Below are 20,926 nucleotides of genomic sequence, written 5' to 3' on the forward strand. Positions count from 1 at the left end.
CTGGTTAAGTAGCACGTACGACATGTGGAGTTTCACAATGTTTTTCCACCGAAAGTGACTGTGAGTAAATATATCGTAAGACAGCACAGTGCTACTACGCGTTCGTCCAGGCCGAGATGTGTTTGTGTACGGCCAGGCAGATAAAAATAGTCGAGAGGCAGCATCGCTGTACGGAAGCAAGTACCCTCAAAGACCATATCACACAACATTTCAAGCCGTTTTTGTGCGTTTGTGTGATAATCGGTCCCTTCAGACAGACGAACGCCCAGGGAGGCGGCGGATGCTGCATACACCAGATTTGGAGGACCCGATTGTGCAGAGTACTGAGACGAACCCTAGTACAAGCTCCAGGAAAGTGGCCCTCCAGCATGGAGTAAGCCGAAGAATGCTTATAGGCATCCTGGATCACAACTGCTACTATCCCTATTACCCGTAGTCCCTTGGAGGCCGCCGGCAGCGCTGGTCTCGCGGTTCTAGGCGCTTCAGTCCGGAACCGCGCGACTGCTACGGTCGCAGGTTCGAATCCTGCCTCGGGCATGGATGTGTGTGATGTCCTTAGGTTAGTTAAGTTTAAGTAGTTCTAAGTTCCTGGGGTACTGATGGCCACAGCTGTTAAGTCCCATGGTGCTCAGAACCATTTTTTTCCCCCTCGGAGGCCACCCTGAACATCTGTTATGAGGTGGATGCGATGCAGCTCTGTACTGTATTCCGAGACGATTTATTGTCGTTGCACTTACACCGTCCATTTCCGGGACCTGACCTCCAGCCAGGAGTCCGTCCCTGCAGTTTGTCGGTTTTATTAATATTAACCCTGTATTGGTTGACTCTTCTAGGAACGTACACTCTCGGACGTTTAACGCTAGACCATACCCTGATGCATAACCAGGGTGTATACGTGGACAAAGAAAAAAAATCCCAGACTTTTCCCGGATTTCCCGTTTAAAACTACACTTTCTCCCAGGTGAAAATACACCTTTTCCGTGTTAAGTGACAGTATACTCTTCCTCCGCACCTTAAAGCTCATCAATCCTTTGAATGTTTATGGTTTTATTTACTAATGTAGAATTTCGTGGCACTTTAGAAAACGAAACTCAGAGGGGGAAAAACGTTTTGAAAGACCTTTGATGTGTCACAACATGTACGCTGCATATTTTCGTATTACGAAGGTATAAATCTGAATTACACAAAACACCGCATGTCACTTTCCGAAGCATTCAAATCGAGGTGCGCTGCGCTTTTGTAAGCCAGTCATAGCTCAGGTCACGTAATCTCGCAAGCTGATGACAGCACAGAACACGTGATTAGTCAGCCAATAGCAAGATCACTGTTAAGTAGCGCGAACACACAAATAAGAAAAATTAATGGTTTAAATTAATATACATAGCATTCACGTATAATATTGATCTCGAAGATTAATAATCTGGAAGAGAAGTAAAGCTTCCACATATAACTTTTATCTTTTTTGCGCGTGTTACACTTTAAGATACATCACACAAATGTGCCAGTAAGATTTTTAATAACGACGTAAATGTCTGATCTTCTGGGCTCGCAATTCCTCTAAATAGTCGTTCTCAAAGAGTTGATTTTGTAATCAGAGTCAAACGCTTTGTGATATAAGAAATTCATCGTACATTCGCGCAAATAGTTCATCTTGCATAAAACGAAATTTGCTTTGAATGTAACGCTTTTCAAACCACCATTCGCAATATTTTCCTGCGACCTGTTAGAAATAGGTTCGTTTCAGCAGTTGCAAGTGAGGGCGAGATAACAGACGTCACCGCGCTTGCGCAGCTACGATGACGCAGGAAGCCCATATGTTCGTACATACACTCCTGGAAATTGAAAAAAGAACACCGTGAATTCATTGTCCCAGGAAGGGGAAACTTTATTGACACATTCCTGGGGTCAGATACATCACATGAACACACTGACAGAACCACAGGCACATAGACACACGCAACAGAGCATGCACAATGTCGGCACTAGTACAGTGTATATCCACCTTTCGCAGCAATGCAGGCTGCTATTCCCCCATGGAGACGATCGTAGAGATGCTGGATGTAGTCCTGTGGAACGGCTTGCCATGCCTTTTCCACCTGGCGCCTCAGTTGGACCAGCGTTCGTGCTGGACGTGCAGACCGCGTGAGACGACGCTTCATCCAGTCCCAAACATGCTCAATGGGGGACAGATCCGGAGATCTTGCTGGCCAGGGTAGTTGACTTACACCTTCTAGAGCACGTTGGGTGGCACAGGATACATGCGGACGTGCATTGTCCTGTTGGAACAGCAAGTTCCCTTGCCGTTCTAGGAATGGTAGAACGATGGGTTCGATGACGGTTTGGATATACCGTGCACTATTCAGTGTCCCCTCGACGATCACCAGAGGTGTACGGCCAGTGTAGGAGATCGCTCCCCACACCATGATGCCGGGTGTTGGCCCTGTGTGCCTCGGTCGTATGCAGTCCTGATTGTGGCGCTGACCTGCACGGTGCCAAACACGCATACGACCATCATTGGCACCAAGGCAGAAGCGACTCTGATCGCTGAAGACGACACGTCTCCATTCGTCCCTCCATTCACGCCTTTCGCGACACCACTGGAGGCGGGCTGCACGATGTTGGGGCGTGAGCGGAAGACGGCCTAACGGTGTGCGGGACCGTAGCCCAGCTTCATGGAGACGGTTGCGAATGGTCCTCGCTGACACCCCAGGAGCAACAGTGTCCCTAATTTGCTGGGAAGTGGCGGTGCGGTCCCCTACGGCATTGCGTAGGATCCTACGGTCTTGGCGTGCATCAGTGCGTCGCTGCGGTCCGGTCCCAGGTCGACGGGCACGTGCACCTTCCGCCGACCACTGGCAACAACATCGATGTACTGTGGAGACCTCACGCCCCACGTGTTGAGCAATTCGGCGGTACGTCCACCCGGCCTCCCGCATGCCCACTATACGCCCTCGCTCAAAGTCCGTCAACTGCACATACGGTTCACGTCCACGCTGTCGCGGCATGCTACCAGTGTTAAAGACTGCGATGGAGCTCCGTATGCCACGGCAAACTGGCTGACACTTACGGCGGCGGTGCACAAATGCTGCGCAGCTAGCGCCATTCGACGGCCAACACCGCGGTTCCTGGTGTGTCCGCTGTGCCGTGCGTGTGATCATTGCTTGTACAGCCCTCTCGCAGTGTCCGGAGCAAGTATGGTGGGTCTGACACACCGGTGTCAATGTGTTCTTTTTTCCATTTCCAGGAGTGTATAAAACATTAAAAGATCTTACATTATGTCATAAAAGAAACAAGAAAAAAGAGGATACTTCAAGAGCGTCGGAATTTCGTGAACCATACTCTAATGCATAATTCGGTTTAAAATGCAAATTCGTATGTTAATTTTCTTGGAGTACCAGTACTGTATTATCTCATGTTTGGTTCTTTATTGTGGCATAATGCCATACGTGCACTTGAAATGCAGCGAGCAGTTGAAACTAGCCAATAGTGTGAAATTAAACACTTCGTTTCAAATAAATTGACTGCCTCAGCAGAAAACATTAATAAAAGCTAAATCTCTTCAGCAAACCGGCAAAAATAACTTCATTGTTCTGCAAGGCGATTAATGCTTGTCTGTCAGAAAGGTGGAAATAATATCCTAAACTAATAATGTATTTTAGCCTTCCGTAATTATGCAAACATATTTTAATTCATTTGATAGCTCCCGGCCACAAAAATCCGTTTTGTTATCATTTAACGTGAGAGCAATAAACGAAGAGGAAACAACAAAATCACTGAACGTAAACACAGGTCACGTGTAGACGACCCACCTTCCCACCACAACTCAAACTGCTCTGTGCATCAGCCCCAGATTTACTAAATTTCCGAACAGGTGCAGTATTAAGTAGTGCCAAGCCACACTTCTGTAACCAGAAGCGGGAGAAGATACTACTCATACGAGACTCAACTGCGCATGTGCAAGGGCCCGCCCGCAACCGCTCAAAAGAATCTAATTTAAACAGTTGTCATGTCACGCTCATCGGAGGCAATTTGTTGCTATGAAGCACTACATAGTCTTCCTAAAGCCTTTGACACACTTTGCTGTTGGCAGACGCTTGTATGAGCATTGTTTTGTTGTTGTATATGGCGCATTTCCTTACCAACTTAAGTTTTGTTTTCGTTTTTTTTTTCCTCGGTCATGTTCTGTTGCAGCAGTATTATTCTGCAGTAGCGTGATACGGTAATATCCTTTGTCAGAGTATTGGTTCTTACCAGTCAAAGCAACAAAAATTTAACTGAAAACAAAAACAATGAAAAATTCCCAGAATTTTAAACAATTCCCGGGTTTTTCCCGGTTTTCTCCCGGATGAAAAATTCCCTTTTTTCCGGATCTCCCGGTTGTCCCGGGTCGTATACACCCTGATAACGCCTCTCTTGTAACATCTACCACTGGAGTTAGCTGAGCTTCCCCGTGACGCTTCCGCGCTTCCTAAATTAACCTGTAACGAAACGTGCAGCTCTTCTTTGAATCTTCTATATTTCGTCTATTTGTCTATCTTATACGAACCCAGACTAACTAGCAATATTCAAATATTGGTCGAACGAGTGTTTGGTAAGCCATTACATTTTTTTGATAGACTTCATTTCATGAGGACTCTTCCAATGAATCTGAGTCTGGCGTCTGTCTTACCCGCGATACATTTTATGTGGTCATTCCACTTCAAATAGCTCCATACACACACTACTAGATATTTCATGGATATGTGATTGTCCTGCAATCGTGTAATCATATAATAAATGATTCACTGTCTATGTACTCGCAATGCGTTACACGTAAAAATGTTCGCATTTGAAGTAAAGTTCCCACTTAATGTTCCTCGTCTGGCCTCGTCAGCGCCGCATTTAAAGCACTTCTTTCTCGGAAACAACTTTGTAAGACTGGTCGAACCTTTTGAATGTGCAGGGTGTTTAATAAGTCCGGTAAAAAAGCTATAAAATGTTTGTTACGTAAAAAAACTCACATTATTTCTCAACGTGGTCTACTTTGAGGTATATACACTTGGTCCAGCGATCCTTCAGCATTGTCATCTCTTCGGAAAAATGGGTTTTCCAAACACTACAAAATGCTTGTCGACTGCAACTGTCATGGAGCTAAACCTAGAGAATGGGGTGTATGAGAAACCAATTCAAAGTTCTTTTCATGCTCTTTCACCATTGTTATCGCTGATGCAGGGGATGGTGCATTAACCTGGTGAAAGAGCACCTCTTTTCGTGTCAACCTTGCAACTTTCAAAGGATCTAGGAAGGAAGCATAATAGCGTCCATTCATGGTTCTGCCTCTTCCCAAGTAATCTATCAGGATTATTCCTTGGAAATCCAAAAAAGCAGTGGCCAAAACTTCATTTAACAAATTGGTCTTCGCCTTTTTCGGTGCAGTACCACCAGTCTTTGCCAATTGTTTTGACTGTCGTTTTGACACTGGCTTGCCGTGAAGAATCCAGGTTTGATCAACAGTCACAAATCAGCGTTTACGTCTTGGGGACTGAGATTAAAGATCACCTGACATTGGATTGAAAAGTTGTACAAGATGCGATTTTCGTCGACTGTGAGAATCGCGACACAGACTTCGCACACAGCTTAAAAGAATATCGTTGCAGATTACCATGCACTTGCTCAGTTGAGATGCCTACAGTCTCAGCAATCATACGAATTGTTATTCGGCGGCCTTCCATTACCATATCGTGGATTCTGTCAGTGGTTTCCTTTGTGGCGACCTCAGCTGGACGAATTACAAGAACACTGAGTCTTCAGTGCATGTCCGAGTATGTTTAATTTCATTAAAGGAAATGATCCGTGTGAACTTCGTCCTATTCTGTTTTGATTTGTGTGGCGGTCCAAACCGTCAAATTAAAATGTTTATTAACACTACGAAATTAAATTTTCTCCGTTTTCAGTCGCAGGCGACACACTGACCAATTCAGATGGCTGTCAACTATGAACTGTACACTGTACATTGTTGAAATTATTTATACGATCCTTGGAATGATGAAGCTCACCAACCATGAAGGCGTTACCAAAATGTCCCATTCTTCCATGGAAATTTACTAGATCTATCTACATCTACATCTACATCCATACTCCGCAAGCCACCTGACGGTGTGTGGCGGAGGGTACCCTGAGTACCTCTATCGGTTCTCCCTTCTATCCCAGTCTCGTATTGTTCGTGGAAAGGATTGTCGGTATGCTTCTGTGTGGGCTCTAATCTTTCTGATTTTATCCTCATGGTCTCTTCGCGAGGTACACGTAGGAGGGAGCAATATACTGCTCGACTCTTCGGTGAAGGTATGTTCTCGAAACTTTAACAAAAGCCTGTACCGAGCTACTGAGCGTCTCTCCTGCAGTGCCTTCCACTGGAGTTTACCTATCATCTCCGTAACGCTTTCGCGATTACTAAATGATCCTCTAACGAAGCGCGCTGCTCTCCGTTGGATCTTCTCTATCTCTTCTATCAACCCTATCTGGTACGGATCCCACACTGCTGAGCTTTGTTTTCGGATTGCATTTCCTTAGGATTCTTCCAATGAATCTGTCTGGCATCTGCTTTACCGACGATCAACTTTATATGATAATTCCATTTTAAATCACTCCTAATGCGTACTCATAGATAATTTATGGAACTAACTGCTTCCAGGTGCTGACCTGCTATTTTGTAGCTAAATGATAAGGTATCTATCTTTCTATGTATTCGTAGCACATTACACTTGTCTACGTTGAGATTCAATTGCCATTCCCTGCACCATGCGTCAATTCGCTGCAGATCCTCCTGCATTTCAGCACAATTTTCCATTGTTACAACCTCTCTGTACACCACAGCATCGTCTGCAAAAAGCCTCAGTGAACTTCCGATGTCATCCACCAGGTTATTTATGTATATTGTGAATAGCAACGGTCCTATGACACTCCCCTGCGGCACACCTATCATTACTCTTACTTCGGAAGACTCTCCATTGAGAATCTATCTACCCTCGTCGGTCCGCAACCGCGCCATGTGGTAAAGAGGCGCAAGATTCGCCGGGAGTTGGGTGCTGTGGTAGCGGCGACGCCGCAGGGGGAGGCGTCCTAATTCCGTGAGTGTAGGCCGGCAGGCGGAGAGCCGCACAACAGCGACTGTCCAGACGACGCCGCGACGCCCCGCGGGCCACCAGATGAAGACAAATGCGACGCCGCCGCAGCTCGCCGCCAGTGGCGCCTAGGGGCTCCACCTCTCAAGGAGACAGGTGTCAGCCCACTTTGCGGCAGACACTTCTCAGCAGTCTGGCGTCACGTTCTCCCCTGGGCTTTGGCAACATTCGCGGATACTTTCTTCAGAAATAAAGTAGTAGTTCGCTTCTCTGTTTCCTTCAGACGGAGGACTCGCGCCACACGTGGTAGTGTCTAGTGTCCAACATCCTTTACGGATACGATATTGCCCTCTGGCAGACGTGACTACTGGAGATAAGAAACGGAACGAGTACGAGTCTAGTGTTGCGGGTTGCATAATTGACAAATCAAGATGCCACACCGAGCGAGGTGGCGCAGTGGCCAGCTCACTGGTCTCGCATTCGGCAGGACGGTTCAATCCCGCGTCCTGCCATCATGATTTAGGTTTTCCTTGAGTTCCCTAAATCGCTGCAGTCAAATGCCGGGATGGTTCCTTTGAAAGGGCACGGCCGACTTCCTTCGCCGTCCGATGAGACCGATGACCTCGCTGTCTGATCTTCTCCCCCAAACAACACAATTCACCCAAGACGCCACTGTTACGTCGGTGCTAACGGGCTTCCCTCGTTCCCACTGTAGTTCTGCGAGTATGACGACTATGAGACCTGTGGCGCTGCGGTCGCTTCATACTTGGCTTGTTCTCTCATTCTCTCTTACTGAAGCGTGCAGAAGTGTAATGCTATTCTTGACTTATTGTTAGTACGGAAGATGAGTACGCTACCTTGCTGCTGTGAAGTGGCACTGACAAGGCGAAATGAGCGATTGTCCGGATCAAATGTTCAAATGTGTGTGAATTCTTATGGGACTTAACTGCTAAGGTCATCAGTCCCTAAGCTTACACTCTACTTAACCTAAATTATCCTAAGGACAAACACACACATCCATGCCCGAGGGAGGACTCGAACCTCCGCCAGGCCAGCCGCACAGTCCATGACTGCAGCGCGTAAGACCGCTCGGCTAATCCCGCGCGGCTTAGTCCCCTTTCAGGAGGAGTGATATCTGGAATAAGTTTCACACCTTAGGTCCACACTCCAGGCGAGAAACGTACAAATTTCGTCCAATGCAAACAAAACGGCAGTATTTATGTTTATTCCACCTCCACAGCTAGGAAACATATGTGCTACATCAAATGAAAACTGGGCACAGAGCAACGTCACTGTTCTCTATTCTTCTGGTCACAGCAACATACGTTTATGGCCTTACAGCGAATTGTGTAAATTATCATAATTTCTGTAATTTATTTTAATAATTAGTCACCATTTCGTGATTGCACTTTATACTCATGTCATGTTTCCTGGTACTGTCGTTACAGACTCGGTAACGCCTCCAAAGTGTGTATACATCAACGTAACTGTTATGCATTCTCTGAATAGATATTAAATATTAAAATAAATTTAGAACAGTTTTCGAAAAGTAAACGAACAGTGATTTACAGTTTAATGGCGGAAAGTTGTTCCAGAATGATGGCGGGAACGCCGTGAGTTCGCGGTCATACTTGCGAGTGTACTTGCTCTCCTTTCTGAGCGAGTCGAGTCCGCTTGCACCAGACAAGAGGCTCACGTCGGACGGGTGGGCTGCGTCGGAGACTCGAGAGTCGAAACCTACGGCACATGGGGGCGGCGAATTGTGAGCTGACATCCCAGGACTCGTTGGCAAGTTTAACGAGTATACGGAGCTCATTTCTCTGCTCTAGTGACTACCTCCGTAATTTCCCCTGCGGCGTGCTGTACTAATTAGAGGTGATAGTCACAGAACCAACCACTATCGAATATCCTCGTACGCTATGGCTCTACATTACGACAAAATCCAATATCTGAAAATAGCTTTAATTAACTAGAATAGCTACGTTAAAGTTTGCAGTATGAGTTATTCCAGGATAGCATTTATCACTTTAGCAATTACAAATCACGTAACTTTAGAAATCTTTCTGTAGGTAATTAATATTACTAAGCATAATTTTAATTCCTTGAGAAATATATTTCCTAGTACTGTAATACACTAGAAACTGAAAATATTATTAGCTCCGATGCTAGTCCGTCGAACTATTCCAAATGTGACAACGATCTAACTCTACTTCATTTTTTACTTCATTTTTTTTGCTTTATCTAGGTATAGCTTTCACTTTCTTTTCTACTTTTTTGATTGTAATCATTTTTTGATATATTTAATTTATTTCTTTTGAAATTAAGTGACATAGGCAACTAGATAAATTAATGATCACTGAATTACTTTTTTATACTGTAACAAAAAAAATATATTTTCTTCTGTAATATCTATCTCCTGGGCGTGAGAACCACAGGCAATAATCATCCTACCCATCACGTGCTCTGGTCTTGAATATATGTAAAAAAAATTAAACAAAAGGAAACGCGATCACCAGTCTGTGTTGCTGTCTTTGTGGTTTTAAGTGCGAAGACTACTTTCATGCAGCTTCCCAACTTACTCTGTTCTCAGCAAGCCTCTTCATCTCCTAATAAGTACTGCAATCTACACTAATTTGAACCAGTTTTCTTTATTCATTCGTACGTCTCACACTTCAGTTTTTATCCACTACACCTCTTTTACTTCTGTACAATACTATACTCCAAATATCTTCAATAAATACATCGTAACACTTAAATTTATATTTCATATTAAGAAATTCCGCCGGTCACGGTGGCCGAGCGGTTCTAGGCGCTCAGTCCGTAACCGCGCGACTGCTACGGTCGCAGGTTCGAATAGTGCCTCGGGCTTAGATGTGTGTGATGTCCTTAGGTTAGTTAGGTTTAAGTAGTTCTAAGACCATAGAAGTTAAGTCCCATAGTGCTCAGAGCCATTTGCCCCATTTTTTAAGAAATTCCTCTATGTTCAAATATTTTCCATCTTACAGCCGATCGTCATTTAATTCCTAAGGGTCGAGTATGGCACGATGGCCGGTCCGTACCTTGGCCCTTGCAGACCTTTTTGGACAGGCGTTTGTTTGTTTTTATAAAAGTCTCACGTATACAGCCTTCATACATTATCCTTAAATAAAGTGTTAGCTGTGATGAAATTATGCTCCGTGCAAAATTCTACTAAGCCTCTTCCTCATTTTTTCTTTTCCGCTCCTCATTTTCTCCTACTATTTTCCCTTCTCGCCTTTTTCCCAATGTCGGATTCCAGTCCCGCATCATAATTAAATTTACGTCTCGCTCATATATCTGAATAATTTCTTTCTTCTCATCAAATATTCTTTCTATGTCATCTGCGGCACTATTTGACATATAGCCTTGTACTGTTATGATGAATGTTGGCTTTGTGTCTATTATAGCTTCGCTAATGCGTTTAGTATGCTGTTCATAGTAGTTTTCCGGATTTGCTGTTTCCTTATTCATTATTAGACTTACTCCTGAATCACCCGCATTTTAATTTTTTTATGTTCAATTCTCTACTCACCTGTCCACAAATTCTTCTTCTCCTGCCAGCATACTTCACTAGTTCCCAGTATACGTTAATTCAAAGTATCCAATTAAAGGATATAACATTCCACACTCCGAACCGTAGTTCACCAGTTTTATTATTCTCTAAGACGACATCCTCCTGAGTAGCTCCCGCCAGGATATCCGAATGGCTCTGAGCACTATGGGACTCAACATCTATGGTCATCAGTCCCCTAGAACTTAGAACTATTTAAACCTAACTAACCTAAGGACATCATACAACACCCAGTCATCACGAGGCAGAGAAAATCGCTGACCCCGCCGGGAATCGAACCCGGAAACCCGGTCGTGGGAAACGAGAACGCTACCGCACGACCACGATCTGCGGACGATATCCGAATGAGGGACTTTTTTACTCAGTAGGATGCCATCGGCTTTTAATCATACAGTGTAGCTGCATGGTCTCGATAAAAACAACAGCTGTAGTTTCCCCTTGCTTTCAGCCATTCGCAATACAAGCAAAGCAAGGCCATATTGTAACCTTAGGCAAGGCCAGGCAATCACCCAGACTGTTGCCCCTGCAACCAGAAACCATGTGAGGGGCAGTCAAACGAAAATGGGAGGGCAGAAAATTAAGTGAACTGTTATTTCAAAAATATCGCCGTAACTGTTAGTAAATTTCTCCCACCGTGAGACAAGACGTGCTGTCATTAAAAAAAAAAATAAAAGTCTGCGCTTGCCTACGGGATTCATAATGGTAGCCACGCGTGACGAATGACTTATGGAAATGACATGGGAGTGATCGGGACTGTGCGGAGGCTGTGTAAGGGCTTACCAGCGAAACTTCTGCAGTGTAGTCGAAACAAGCTTGGCAGCACGAGGGCCTGCCCAAACCTTCAATTTGCTTTGGACGGATAGGTGCGTACCTGGATACAATCATGGTTCTGTAGGCAACCGAAAAACATATTTTTCGTGGAGGCATGCAAGTCTTATCACACAGTGGGATAAATGTATTAACAGCTATAAGGATTGCTTTTGAAATAATAAACAGTTTGCTTACTTTTTCTATCAGTATCATTTCCATCTGATTGCCCCGTAGTCCAGTCTAGCCTCTTCAGAGACACCCTCCATACCTTCCCCGATAGCGATTACGTCAATGGTACAGCTATCCGTAGCTACTCAACGCAAAAACTTTACGACTTCAGGCGTCTGCTTTCTTACTAATCAGTTTCCCAAGCTAAATTGTGCAATTCGCAGATGGTTCTAGAACCAGTAATTGAGGACGACGAAAGTGCTGCTCAAGCCTTTTATTTGCTTATGATAACTTGTGAACGGTAATCCGTCAACTAATGATCACGCTCTCTTTTAGTCTAAAGATGCAGAATCAACCGATCATTAATTACCGTCTGTTAATGAATATAACTGCATACATTTAAAGCCCTCAAACATATCACATCAATACGACTTTCCTACATTTCCGAATCCCATTGAAAATACACACACGTCTGATGATAGTCGTCATATACTTCTTTGATCATGCAGTTCTTTACCGGAAACGGTTACTTCTTCCTACTACAGATACCTCCTGATGAGCTGTCAGCATCAGCCTACTAAAACTCTGTTACTTGTAAAAGGAACAGAGCTTCCATTTCCCCGTAACATAATTTACAAATTTTAATAATAATAACAATAATAATAATGATAATGATAATAATGTCGATTCCAGGGTATCAATTCTTTTTTCTCTCTATTCCGAGGCCAGCTCCGCTTCTCTGTGGACCCGGTCGCTAATACATTTTTTTCTACACACTACAAATAGTCTTGATGACAACGAAGGCGACGCCCTTCCTTCCTCTCACTGACATGTTGGAACAGTGCACTTTGCTAACTCAATACAGTTACCAACAAAAGTTACAATACAATAAATAAAGTAGCGACACTTATTATTTTTCATTATGTACGTAAGACACTCTGACTCAGAACCGTGAAGTCCTCTAGCGTTTTTTGGACCGTCACACAGACCACACTGTGGTTACCCATAAAACTGTCTGAAACTACGCTATCCCTGGTTTTATGTCCCAGATTAAATACGTCAGACTGTAACAGATGCACGGCAGAGGTATCGCGTCCTCCACGGTTACTCGTCCACCGTGATCACACAGTGGTGTCCAAAATTAAAACAACAAACCGCTATTTCCCTGTACCGTGTCTACTTATCGATATAAACATACGAAGTGTCAACTTATGTCCGTACGATCGTGTTCTGCGCGGAAGAAGGCATTCCGGTCATCGGACAACCACGCAAACGAATACGTCAGGGCACCTATCAAACGTGGTAGTGTTTGGCGGGTAGTACCTCATCCACAGTTGCTGTGTACACAGTCACAGACGGTGCAGTATGGGACAGAGAAGAGCCTAGCAGACTCTTTGTAGTGGAGGGCCATAGGAAGAATGGAAGCAGGACAGTCGCAATCTGAGGTGGCCCATTGGCTTAATGTGAATCGTTCTGTTGTTTTTCGGATCTGGCGACAGTTTATAGAGACCGAAAGTGTGCTACTTCATTCGAACGTTAAGCACTGCATAGCAGCAGTGAAGCACCGTGGCAACGCTGGAATATGACAGCCATGACATCGATAGACAAAGTAACCAAAGTCACATAAAATTAACTAAAATAATTAAATAGGAAGTAAAATTCACCAGAATTTGCCAAATTCCATGGTTTCATAGTTTGTATAAACGTTATCATATGTCAGTCATTATTGTTGCTTAAACTTTAATTATTTTAATTAATTAGCAACAATATCAACTTAAAAATTGAAAATAATATTTCGTTTTGCTTTCTGGTAAAGTTATTGTCCTCAATATTATATTTAGCACTAATAATGTGACACTCGGAATATACAACGATAGGACATGAATCCTGTTACAGGTAATAACCAGTTGGGATAATGAAGACTATGAAATTGCAAATGAAGTTCACACACCAAAGTGTATTACCTAAAGCACTCAAAACACTGGCAAAATCTTTACAGGGCTAGAAGTCTGAAGTGGTTCGATTTTACTGTTTTGGTTGCTGCGAGCGCAAAGCAGTACCTGCGGCTCCAGGCGCAAACATTCCCAACACTTATTGAGACGAAACGGTTCTCTTTCTTTTATTCCTCTAGAAGCGTCAGTGTAAGTAACCAATCACTGTCAGGCTTGCAGCTTGCATTGCTTCTCGGGACCACAGTAAATTTCTGCACACTTATGCTACGCCAGAGCCCCTCACACGTGAGTCCTTACAGTTACAACACATCATTCTTATTGTCAAAGACCTTTCAAACTCCAAAGAATTAGTTTTAACTGCTAAGGCAGTTTCACAGTGACTCGATAGAATACGTGAACCCTGGCATTGCCAGTATGTCTACCGTTCAGATTTTAAAAAATTCTTACTAACCGTTTTAAATAATATTTCATTTATAACAAAAGCGTTTCTGATATGTAGTGTCAATATCAACACAAATTTAACTGATTATACACAATAAAATTTTTTAAAAATATGATAGTCATGAAAAAGAATAAGACTAAATATTTTAGTATAATGCTGTTTACTGTATCACATATTTTATTGTATTGTCACGAACAGAATAATTGAAATAAGATGATGCTGGGAAGACGGCTCTTGCCAAGTGGAACTTGCGATCGATCATTTCTTGGTAGTGTGTTTTATTTTTATTTTTATTTTTTTATTTTTTTTTTTTATTTTTTTTTTATTCTGCATACTATACCTGGTGTCTCTCCTATGGGTCGTCAATCGTATTTTCCCTGGTGTTTCGGCAGATATTAGCGATTTCTTTTTGCAACGTGTAGCTGCAGTGAACCCAAATAAATCCTGCTCATCAAGTCTTTCGTGCAACGTCCAGTGTTGGCGGGAAACGTCGGTTTGTTTCCCGTTGCGAACAAAACGATTTTTAACGTGGAATTGTACATGTCCATTCGATAGGGCGGCCCTAAATTCGTCCGCTGCGTTATTCTTTTTATCGATGTGTGATGATAAGAACAGTAAAACACGAAGAATAGCCAGTACTGCACCAGGGACTGAGCAGCGCTTCTGCATGGCGGTAGCAGTCAGCGTGGGCTAGGTCGGTGCTGACGCTGCAGTAGCGCTGGTTATTCTTCGTGTTTTAATCTCTCTCTATTAGTACACGCTGAGACAAGGAATATTGCACTAGACTAATTTGAGGCCACTGTGTCGAATGGCAAGTAAAGCTACACTTTGAACATAATTTGTTTGTAAAAAAACCGACGCTTTCCATCGAAGCTGAGCGTCGCATGCAAGATACGACGAACAGGATTTATTTGGGCTGACTGCAGCTACACGTTGCAAAAAAGAAATTGCAAATAACTCCCTAAAAACACAAAGAAAATGTGCCAGACGATTCTTAGAAGAGGCACCCTCTATAATACACTGCGTCCGCTCCTGTGGCAAAGGGGTCAGTCTTGAGTGCTGTAGGGAAGACCAGGGATTTTTCTTCGCGGGAAGATAAGAAAGTGTTGTACTAAGCGCAACGAAGTCAAGTGGGGAACTGCTTAAGAGAAACGAAGGTCCGGCAGCTGGCAGCGCTTTGTGCAGACAACACACCCCATTCAAACAACGGCATTTGACACCCCTTATAAGGTGCGTAGAACTTTACTTGCTGTTTCTCGGGGCGCGCTCCTGGGTTGCAGGAAGTCTACCTTCTGTTCTCGCCCTCGTGGGTTCCGGCCTCTTATATTTGCTGCTTCTAGGTCTTCTTGAGTCCGTTTTTAACAGAGCACATCTGATGTTTCTAATCAGCTTACAAATACTTTCTATAAGAAAAGGATCGATGACTCATAAAATAGCGCGGTACAACGTGTATAGCATATGTGACATCTTGGTTCATACTCTACAAGCCACTGTACGGTGTGTGGTGAAATTTATATAATACCATTATTATCTATTTTCTTTCTTATCGACCAAGAGAAAAATGATTGTCAGTATACCTATTTACGGGTTATAATTTCTCTTGAGTTATTTTCTGACCAAGACATACGGTGATAGCCGTATAACGATCGCCCTGTTTTCTTCGAAAACAGGTTGTCTGAATTTAGCCTACTGAGTTTTGGGAGAAGTGCACCGCCAACCTTACAAAGAATCCCATTTAAGTTCCGGAGCATTTCTGTTACAATTCCATATGGGCCATACCGACCAGTTACGTTCACAACAGTGCGCATGTGAATTCATCCGACATCTGTTCTCATGCCCACTTGATAAAGACTTCGAACTCTGGCATAATATTCCACAAAGATCACATTACCATATTTTATGCAATTTACTTTGCACATATATTTTCCCAGAACCTCTCCGACAAATCAAAGTCTTCCGTTCGTATTCATTAATACTGATTTTACGTGGTTGTCCCATTTCGTATCCTTTCTTAGCGATACCGATAAATACTTACACGACATGACGTACTCAATATGTTCACCCTCAATATTCTAAGCAGAATTGTTATACTTCAGAATTATTTTAGTCATAAACCTTATACAGTATTAAAACTAACTTTGTATTTCGTTTAAAATATAAGCTGAAAACTCTTGTGAATGCTCTTAGTGAATACGACGATTTTAGACTATCATTGCACCATTTAGCCTTGATTGTGTTATTGATACTCAATACAACTAAACGTTTATCCAACAGGCCGCATTTGTGTTTGTTCCAAATACGCCTGCCATGTGAGTCACTATTTGTGTGTGGGAAAAAAAAAGACGGAAGGTTAGGCTTATCGTGCCATTGTCGAAATAGCCATTGTGGGGGCAATCATTTTTGTTCATAGTATGAAGGCTTTCACGACCGGATGACATATCTTCTGGTAAACCTTCCGGGATGTAAGGTCGTGGTCCATGAAACTCTTCAGCTCCTAAGGTTTCGTTCAGAGCTGCGCTGGACATCTTCAGAGGGGTGTTTCTCCTCCGGTGTCTCTTGCCGACTGACGGGTCGGACGCCTGAGAGCGACTTATATATCGTAGAAAGTGAGGGTGGCCAGAGTTACACGTGATATGCAGACATAACTTTGTCAGAGATAAAACTTAACTATCGATCGTAATCTAGTCACAGATAAAACTGTCTAGCAATTCTGTAATGCTACTGTCCAAATATCACCGTTTCATGGTCTCTTCTTTGCGATTAAAATTATCCCTATGTTTATATATTTCAATTTCATCTCTACAAAGCCGTGGGTAATAGTTCGTCGTCGTAGATAAAATTTTTGTTTCGGAAAACTTCACTTGATGATTTCCTGACTGACAAGCGTGTTCTGCTACAGCCGATTTGTCTGTTTTTCCTAATCGGCAAAGACTTCTGTGTTCTTTTAACCGTGTATTTACGCTTCTCTTCGTTGTTCCAATATAAACTTTACAACATGTACACGGAATTTTATACACGCCACTGGCTGATAGAGGAGCGCGTTTATCTTTTACAGACCGGTGAACATGACAAATTTTCTTCGTTGGTCCAATAACAGGTCTAATATCATGTTTACTTAAAATCTTTCCAATCTGATCCCTTACTTTCTTTATAAAAGGGAGAGAGACTGTATTCTTCCATCGTTCTTCGGTCTTGTCCTTAGGCTTTCTTGGATTTATATTATTAAGGTAATCAAAAAATTCGTCTAAGACTTCTCTACCGTGTGGCCAGACCACAAATGTATCGTCTACATACCGATACCAACGAGATGGTTTCTTATCTGCTTTTTCCAAAGCTGACTGATCGAATTTCTCCATGTAGAAATTAGCTACTGCAGGACCCAATGGGTTACCCATTGCTACGCCATTAAGTTGCTCATAAAATTCATTATTCCACTGGAACTGACTGGAAGTAAGACAATGTCTGAAAAGAGCAGTCAGATCTTCTGGAAAAATATCCTTTATAAAATCCATAACTTCGTTAACTGGAATCATAGTAAATAAAGATACTACAGCAAAACTTTACTAAAATATCTTCAGGAGTCAGATTTAAACATTCAATTTTCTTTATAAAATGACGTGAGTCCTTTATATATGAGTCAGTTTTTCCAATATATGGTTGAAAACGAGTTGCTAGATATCTTGCTATTTCATACGTCTTCAATCTTTCGTCCGATCGACATTTGATCCCGCGACGTCTGTTTTCAGGCACGTCGTTTACCGCTAAAGCGCCAGGCCCGTCACGTATGTGGGTAGTTGATCTATATGACTTGGTGAGTATGTGACATTTATGGCCGTATCTTTTGATTACATGGACTCTGAAGTTAAAGTATTGCCACCACCACGAGATAGTAGATCTTAGGATTTGACATAAATTTCAACCTGATACCTCCAACAGTTGCTCAGAAAGTGTCTTGACAGACGAATAGATACACACAACAAATGGAAAAAATATTTTTTAAGTAATATAATTACAAATAATAAATTTCGTGTTTTTTCCTTTAGTTATACTATAAAACCTTGGTTCATGCCAAACTTTATGATTATAGGTCAAAGGGAAGTACCCTACAGGTTGTGATGAGTGAGTTTGCAAATATGTGAGATAAATGGCCATATCGTTCGATTGCACGCCGCCAGATGACCATAGACCTTTATACCTCTACCCGTTCCTAAGAAAAAGGGCTCGTACTAGTCGGACAAACAGATAGACAGACAGACAGATCGACAACAATGTGATCATACAAGGGTTCTGTTTTTACCAGTAGAGGGACGGAACCCTAATAAAACGAGAAATTTATTAAAATTGACACCTCTCCGAATTATGATTCCTCACTGAAGACGACATAGCACATTCACCAATAGAATGTGATATATACAATCACCCAAGACTAACGCATTGTACGTTTTTTTAAAATTTAAGGATTATTTTTCTGTTAGGCTAGCTTTTAGTTCCATTATATATCCGTTGCCATATCTGTTTGTCATTTCGTCCATCTTTGTGTTAGGGAACTTTAAAATTTGAGGAGTTTGCCTTATATTTCATTATATATGTTTCTGTATTTCTGCACCAAACTGTACAAAGATAAGCGAACAATTGTGCAAGTTGCTTAATCTACACAGTACATTAATCAGACTGCACCGTTACAATAACAATACAGGCTAATGTATTTCTTAGTCCACCTCACATAATTGTTCGCTTATCTTTATACAGTTTTCTTTTGTAATACCCTCTATTTTATAATTCTTTATGAAGTCAGACAAGTACCTTTTTTGTATCATTAAGTGACATGACTAGGTCTGGAGAAATGGGATTTGTTTAAAACCAATAAAACAGACCATTAGAGGCGCCACACGTGCATCCCGGTTTTCGCGCTGATGGATTTAGGAAAGTTTCAGGAAACATAAATCAGAATGGCCAGACGGTATTTTGGCGCCACTCTTTCGGAAAGCGACTACAGTGCCTTAACCACCGTGTTACCTGGTTCACTTAAAAACATAGCGTCTCCTTGTCTGAATATTCTAGACACACTTTCCACTAAATCCCGATAGAACGAAAGCAGAATTTCAGTTCCTTCTGAAGTATTGTTCCTGCAGAGTTATTCCAGGAACTTATTTGGTATTACGATGAGTTCGAACCGGGGATTCGAATCACGATGTAAGGAAACAATTACAGCGTTTGTAGAGTGTTGATAAAATCCTGTTTCAATTTTTTTCCCATAAACAAAAGCGATGGTATCCCTCCACAACATATGCAACACCCTAGACATCTTTTACTGCCTTGTTAACACAATTAGGTAAGTGCCGTTTGCCCGATCACACTCGTCTGTGTGTCACAAGAAGTAGCATGAATTGCTCCTACAAAAGCCCATTTGCGAACGCGAACAGTAAATGAATTATTCAGAGGGGTAACTCGAGACTTTTGGTCCTATAATATATGTGCTACTAAAAAGAAATGCAGCCTATCAACAGAATAGTTTCTTCTAAGATTTCACGTTGCTCGATTCCGTGTAACATACGGAATAATTTCTTTTGAAGTCTTCAAATATCAAATTAAATAGGAGTGCGTGTCCGGTCAACAAGACATAGAATACACTTTAATTTTTTATTCGTTATTAGGAGATACGTACGTTGTTTGACCGAGTTGGTCTAGAAGGTAGAGCACTATACTCCTAGGAGTCCGGGCTTCAATTCCGCATAGGGACGGGATTTTTCTTCGTTCCAGTGCCTCCTGGACTGCCCCGGGTCTACCTAGCCTCTATCAGATAAAAAGTTCTTGAGGACGTTGAGCCACAGTTACGCAATACTTTTTAAAAGAGCAACCGCTTTTGACTGGGTATTATTACATTTATCTTTTGTACTGTCCAGTTTCGGTCTTTATGCCGTTATCAAGTACAATGCTAAAAGTTGTTAGTTACATCTTAAAGACATGTGTTAGCCTTGTTTACCTGCTTTGGACTGCCTTAACAGACATGACTTCATAATGAAATTAGAATTATACATTAATACCTTCAGGTGCTGCCGTGCGTTGATATATCTCAACGGGGGCAGGTGAAAATGTGTGCCCCGACCGGGACTCGAAACCGAGATCTCCTGTTTACATGGCAGACGCTCTGTCCATCTGAGCCACCGAGGTCAGAGGATTGTGCGACTGCAGGGACTATCTCGCGCACGCGTCCCTCGAGACCCACATCCTCACCTTGTATGTCCACAAACTATATTCGTAGTGTCCCATCCCAACACACTCATTACTCGTGGAAGACATTCTTACCAAGTCCCGTAAGAGTTCGTGGAATATGTGTGCATCCGCACAGAAGAGGGAGGTCATGGCCGGTGTTGCCAGAACTATATACTTATATGGATATGGTGTCTGTTCCTTCGGACATGTCCGAAAGCACAGACACCACATCCACATAAGTATATTATTTCATAATGGTCTAGCAACTTTTAACATTGTACTTGATAATGGCGTAAAAAACGAAAACTGAACAGCGGAAAAGATAAATATGATAATACACTGTCAAATGGTGGTTTACTCTTTTAAAAAATCCATCCAATAAATACCGCGTATATTTTTCGGGGGTAAAAGGTGGTCGAGGCGCTTGGTTCGCTACCCGCTCCCTCCTTGTGCCGGGGCCAATCAAGGCTGTACCCTACTTGCCATCAGGCCAAGAACCGGGTCATCGGCCTGTGCTACAGACTTCAGTCGCATCATGTACGTTGTAATGTGATGCCTCTCCATCTCCATCTACATAGATACTCCACAAGCTACCGTACGGTGCGTCGCAGAGGGTACTTTGTACCACTCTAGTCAGTTCCTTTCCTGTTCC

At 42.7% G+C, this 20,926-nt stretch overlaps 1 protein-coding gene across 4 annotated transcripts in view; it reads left to right on the forward strand.

Moving 5' to 3' along the window:
• Window positions 1-20,926, forward strand: part of LOC126266835 (uncharacterized) — a 333,171-nt gene that overhangs the window by 80,787 nt on the left and 231,458 nt on the right. Inside the window, exon 1 of one of the 4 annotated variants that reach the window (XM_049971396.1) lies at window positions 17,813-17,872. The exons of the other annotated variants lie outside the window; for them this stretch is intronic. Within the exon in view, the coding sequence (XP_049827353.1) occupies window positions 17,846-17,872 (27 nt within the window). The 5' untranslated portion in view covers window positions 17,813-17,845. Of the gene's footprint in view, window positions 1-17,812; window positions 17,873-20,926 lie in introns of those variants that run through there. 4 annotated transcript variants of the gene reach the window in all.

This window comes from Schistocerca gregaria, chromosome 4 (genome assembly GCF_023897955.1).
Source record: "Schistocerca gregaria isolate iqSchGreg1 chromosome 4, iqSchGreg1.2, whole genome shotgun sequence".
NCBI classification, from domain to species: domain Eukaryota; kingdom Metazoa; phylum Arthropoda; class Insecta; order Orthoptera; family Acrididae; genus Schistocerca; species Schistocerca gregaria.